Source organism: Meleagris gallopavo, chromosome 1 (assembly GCF_000146605.3).
Source record: "Meleagris gallopavo isolate NT-WF06-2002-E0010 breed Aviagen turkey brand Nicholas breeding stock chromosome 1, Turkey_5.1, whole genome shotgun sequence".
Classification (NCBI taxonomy): domain Eukaryota; kingdom Metazoa; phylum Chordata; class Aves; order Galliformes; family Phasianidae; genus Meleagris; species Meleagris gallopavo.
Window position 1 is genome coordinate 60,059,696 of NC_015011.2, and position 5,774 is coordinate 60,065,469.

Here is a 5,774-nt window from a genome sequence, read left to right on the forward strand (position 1 = left end):
GAGGTAGAGATCCAGGTAATCTAGTTTCAGATTGGCAAGTGTCCTCTAGTAGGTTCATTTCAGCAGAGGTTTTTTAAAAAATGTGTACCTAGCAGTCAGCCGTGTTTCCCATTTTCCTTCGTAAGGATGACCTTGAAAGCCCATGACCACACATTCTTTGGAACATGCACAGAGCAGATTGCATTGTCCCAAGGTGCTCGGAACCTTATTTTCCTCACACAGCAGAGAAGTGTAAGCTGAACTGCTAGAACAAGCACCAGTTTGTTCCACAGGCCCCAGCTATCAGCCAAGAAGAGAGGTTTAACATTCATAGATAGTATAGATAGTTTATTTAATTTCACAAAGAAAAGTTCCCCCCCACCACCCCTACACCAGTATTTCATCCAGTAATGCTTTCACCCTTTAAAGTTACTTTGTGCTGATGCAAGACTGAAGGCACTTGCTGAATAGTGGTTCAAATGTTCAAGCTGTCTTCATTTTCCACTGAGCAGTTCTGCCAGATACTCCAGTAATCCTCCTCTCTTCTGATAAGCAGAAAATTATTACATCCTACATTTTATTCTGCTGGGCAATACTCCTTCCATCTTCCAAAGAATGAAATTAGATTGAAGCAATGGAGTAAATGTCCATTGACTTCACTGGCAGCAACAGGGCAGACACAGAAAGAAAGCTGAATACAGAGCTCAAAGCTAGGGGAGAGGCATATGAAATATCAGTGGACTAGAGAAGGCCCGATTACAAACAGCATCAGTATTCTGCATGGAAAGGGTACTCCTTGTGTGTTCTGGCCCTGAAAGAAATCAAAAAGAGAAGGTACTTTTAATGGCTAAAGCATGTGTAAGATTGAGGTGTGTTCAGAATGCAGAGGAGTCGCTAAATGGGGACTTTAAGGGGCCCTTGGTAGCCTGACATCCCAGCCAATAGCGGAGGTGTTGGAATAGGGTGACTTTTAAGATCCTTTCCAACCCAAGCCATCCTATAAATCTATGATTCTGTGATTCTGTGATTTTATGACTCCATGATCTGAATTGTGCAATTGCCGGAAGAACATGTGAAGATATGCATCCTAATTTTTCTAATGTGGACAGAGATATAATGATCTGTGAGAACCCGTCTTTTGTAGTTGAAGTTAGAGAGTTCCCTGGAAACCGAATTGAAAATGAGTTTGTGGTCTGCTGTTTCTTTCCTTTGATTTCAAAATGAGTATATTTACCTGTCTTTTGCAAAAGTATTTTTGGACGAATCTTCTATTATTTGAATTAGTAAATTTTGTCAATAATTGAATTTCATGCTGCCTAACAGCTCTGGCAGAAACCACACTGTAGAGATAATTCAAAAGGTAAGACTTGGAAGTAAAGAATCGATGTCACTTACTGGCTCAATAAACCCATCCTCCAGTTTCTGTTGAAGCTGAGAAGAGTTGCCATCTCTTCTTTAGACAATTCAAAGTCAAAGACCTAACAAGAGAAAAAGCTGGAAATCACCTCTTTGAAAGAAGTGGAGTAGCGTGAAGAAGAAGACAGGCTGAGACAGCAGATTCATAGAGGCGGATCCATTTTATGTCATGGACTGCTGACTTAAGAGATAGAGGACTGCACTTTTAATGAACACAAGAACTTCTTTATGAGCACTGTATATTCTATGCCAGGTTTTTCTGATGTGTTACTGTTCTTGGCCTCCAAGACTGCTCAGAATAATCCTTTAGTAGAGGTAAACCGGCAGACAGAAAAAGCCTTGTGTTCTTTTCTGAGAAGGGCTTGGGAAGGCTGAGAAAGGATCTGTATTTGCTCTCAGGTAGAAATGATGCCAGGTCTCTTGTAATCACCCACCTTGAAGTTCTCCACAATGCGCTGTGGTGTGACAGACTTAGGGACCACAATCACATTTCTCTGGATCTGGAAGCGAAGGAGAACCTGTAGGAAGAGACCACTGAATCAGAGAGAAGACAGATGGTGTTACCACAGGAGCTGAGTGGTCAACAGTGGTTTGCCGTATGTGCAGCCACTTTTACACAGCAGTGTTTCAAGTCATTCCTGTCCTGTGGCCTGTGTAGGGCTCCGTGATGAGCAAAAAGGGGAATGGTGGGTCACCGGAAGGGAGGCCTCCTCCCCAATCTGGTTTGGTAACAGTCTATGTATTTTCTTTCTTGCCTGGACTTTCAGTAATTTATATGAGGCTGCCATTCTCTGCAACAGAACTTGAGAGGAGAAGCGATGCCTGAAGATGGGTCAAGAATATTTTCTTTGTTTATGACCAAAGAAGCAATAGTGGCTATTGCAAGCCATACAAGGAACAATCTGCATTTTTTGGGAATAATCAGAGAGTGTCACAACTTGTAGAGAATGGATTTAGATTTGATCTCCTCCTGAGGCCTAATTTTTGTTAATGATAGAGTTATGGAAGCAGTACCCACCGTCCAGCACCCACCTACCTGTGCTGCTGTTTTGTTGTGCCTGGCAGCAATTTCTTTAATCCTGGGGTCATCCAGAGGTAAAGGATGCTCTAGCTTAACCCTAAACAAAAAAGACAATGTCAATGGCAAGAAACCTCCACAGGAACAGCCAGCGTAGCAATAGATAACTGTGTATGACAATGAATGTTTAATGGAGTAGTAGTAGCAATAGTTCAAGCAAAATTCCTGCCAGCTCCAATTCAAAATTTCAGATATTCTTACCGTGGCCTGTCAGGAGAGCCAAGGGGACTATATGCTGTCACAGCAATCCCTTTGGATTGACAGTAGTTGATCAGCTTCTCCTGGGTCAGGTATGGATGGCATTCAATCTGGAAACACAAGAGTGCAGAGGATGATGGCAGCAGAACCATTGTGATATTGCTGTGTGCCAATAGTTAACACCAAAAGCAGTTAGGAGCTGCCTTTTGGACAAACAGACTAATATCTTGGGTGATAACATGCATCTGTCATTTTCTCTTAAAAACCAATTATTATGTAAAGTTTTTACACAGTTGTCTGCAGGGGTTTCATCAAACTCGGCTCTGTTTTCTTTATCCTTCCAGAAACAACGTTTCATGAGGAAATACATCTGCCTTTGTGTACAACAGTTCATCGAGATGCAACAAATGGCAGAAATATACACGGAGCTAGATTAAGGATAAATGCCTTCTTCACATTGTTCTCCTTTTCCGTATCCCCATTCAACGCATCAGGTCTTCATAGTCAATGAAAGAGGTATACGTGGGGTCACTTATCGTCTTACCTGGTTGTTTGCAGGCTTGTATTTCAGTCCTGGCTTGTTCAAGATTCTTTCAATCTGCTCGTGGTTGAAGTTGGAGATGCCAATGGCTTTTGCCAGGCCAGCATCCACCAGCTCTTCCATGGCCTAGTAGAAAGAGGAACAAAGTCAACATCTGGTATAGAAGATGAATCTTGAAGATGCTCTTCTGTGGCATGATTCCCTGTTTTCATGAGAAGCAATTTAACTATGCTCCCTGAGGGAAATGCCAGTGCCATCTCCCCCAAGCTCTAAGTCTCACTCATTGACATTGTGAAAAAATCAGACCACATTGCATGTTGTAGAAACAAGGCTGGGTTGTGCCCCTAGCTGTAGGTAAGCTCATAACCTAGAATGTCTTTATTCCTGCAAAATGTGTTTGAGCAGTTCAAGAACTTCCCGAGGACTTGTGGTGCACTGGACAGTTGATATGGTCAAGCTGAGAACTTTTTCCATCTTCTCTGTGGTCTGCAGCTTCCCTGAAAGAGATTTTGGCATTCACTGCAAGGTAGACATACCTCCCATGTTTGTAGAAGGTCAGTGTTGCTGGGTATAATCATGTCTTGGTCATCTGTGGGAAACAGATCCTCTCCTGCCTGTGAGCATGGAATAAAAATGTTTGTAACAATCCCTTTAGGGAAGCTAGATTTGTAAGTAAATCAAAGAGGAGTAGAGGAAGCTAAGGTGGAATTAAAAAAAATCCATACACTTTAATACTCATCATAAGATAGTGAAATATTGAACCATTTTATCCTTTTAATTCAGGCAGGATCAGGGTATCTTTGCCATCAATTAGATCTTCCTCCCCCATTATCAAGAGGATAGAAAATGCCATGCATGCAGTGCGCTTGTGGGAAGAATTCCAGAGCCTGGCTCATACGGCCAGAGCAGAACAGAATGACAGCACCAGAGAGATGTGGTATTTCAGGACAGGAACAGCAGTGGTGCTGAAAGCATAGCTGGCAGCTCTGAAGATGCCACCCAAGAAAGCAAGCAAACAGAATTGCCATTACTGTACCTTGAAGCCTGAAGGCCAGTGGATGAGATAGAGATCCAGGTAATCCAGTTTTAGATCGGCAAGAGTTTTCTGGCAAGCTCCCTTCACCAGATGTTTTTCATGAAATGTGGACCACAGCTGGAGACAAAAAGCCAAGCCACAGTGTGATCTCCTGGGTTAAAACTTTGTGCGCCATTTCATAGATGACAGGAATGCTCCATCTTCTTTGGAAGGCCATGGGGAATAAAGGCATCTGACACTGCCCAGAACCTCACGTGCCTCATGCAGAGACAAGTGTGAGCCCCACTGCTGGGGCAAGAGCTGTGGTGCTCCACAGGCACTAGTGCTGCACCGCTTATCTGCTCTGCTGTGCTTTGTCATCACGAGAGTGCCATTAGCACACGGTAGTGCCTCTGTACCAACCCACCAGCACATGTGATCTCAGAGCAGTTTGTCTCTGATTTCTAACTTTCTCAGTGCTACCTGGCCTTCCATCTCTTTTCCTGCTCCCCTTCACCCATGCCCATGCTGTGCAGGTGGTCTCTGAGCTCCAGCAGGAACATGAGGTGCAGGGACACTGCCTTCCTCATGCCGCAGCACTTCTCCTTCCCCTCTACAAAGTGCCGGGTTGTGGTGCATTGGGTGGTTCAGGGATATGAATAGAAGCAGCCATTCACAGGGAGAGAATGTGCTGAAGAAAGGAAGGAAGGAAGGGCTTCCCCTTGGCTGTGGAGACAGGGCCCTGTGAGCACAGTGCTGTCTTCTCCAGGTGAGTTAAGGCTGAATCAGCCTGTCAGTGAACTGGGAAGAAAAGAGGGTTTCTGTCCTTCATTCACTACTCAGCGAGCTCATTGTCCTTGTCTACTGAGTGCAAGAAAATCACACTTGGTGTGCGGAAATTCAAGTGGTGTTTCCAGAACCAGTGATTCATATCCTTCCTGAGAATGCATAGAGTTTTGGGTTAAGCAGTAAGCTTGAATCAGGAATGACAAGAAGGATGTTAGGAATCGCTTCATCCTTCACTGTGAAACTTAACTCTAAGCTACCTATTCCGTGAATAGCATAGGCAGGGCATTTCCCATCTCCTGCTTTGGAATGGAAGGACATCAGATATTTACCTTACTGACAATGAAGAGGTCCTCTCGTTTCACAACGCCTTCCTTGATTTTCTGCTGGATCCCATCCCCAACCTCCTTCTCGTTCTGGTACACATAGGCACCATCAAAGTGGCGGTATCCAGCATCGATTGCAGCCATCACTGCAGCTGTCACTTGTCCTGGTGGGGACTGAAAACAACAACGATTTCTTTAGAAGTTCAAATCAGTGCAGTTTGAAAGCCTGCTTCCTAGCAAAAGAAGAATGGGAAAACTACCTTACAGAAAGTAGCCCTCCCTGATATTATTTTTTTCGCAAGATCAGTGCTCTGAAACTCAAATCCCTCCTCCTGCCATTACTCTGTAGCCCCTCTCTCACACAGGCTCAGTCCCACAGCTAGGCAGAGCAGAAGCAAGTGATATTGATGCCAGGGAGCTCTGGAGTATGAATGC

The 5,774-nt window shown here is 44.1% G+C and overlaps 1 protein-coding gene across 1 annotated transcript in view; it reads right to left on the minus strand.

The window, feature by feature from the left end:
• Positions 1-300: 300 nt before the first annotated feature.
• LOC100545821 (aldo-keto reductase family 1 member B1-like) overlaps positions 301-5,774 on the minus strand; it is a 42,782-nt gene continuing 37,308 nt past the window's right edge. Inside the window, exons 2-10 of the mRNA XM_019616213.2 lie at positions 5,346-5,513; positions 4,249-4,365; positions 3,749-3,826; positions 3,216-3,338; positions 2,675-2,781; positions 2,432-2,513; positions 1,830-1,913; positions 1,375-1,457; positions 301-790 (exon numbers count right to left, since the gene is read on the minus strand). Of these exons, the coding sequence (XP_019471758.1) occupies positions 748-790; positions 1,375-1,457; positions 1,830-1,913; positions 2,432-2,513; positions 2,675-2,781; positions 3,216-3,338; positions 3,749-3,826; positions 4,249-4,365; positions 5,346-5,513 (885 nt within the window). The 3' untranslated portion in view covers positions 301-747. The remainder of the gene's footprint in view (positions 791-1,374; positions 1,458-1,829; positions 1,914-2,431; positions 2,514-2,674; positions 2,782-3,215; positions 3,339-3,748; positions 3,827-4,248; positions 4,366-5,345; positions 5,514-5,774) is intronic.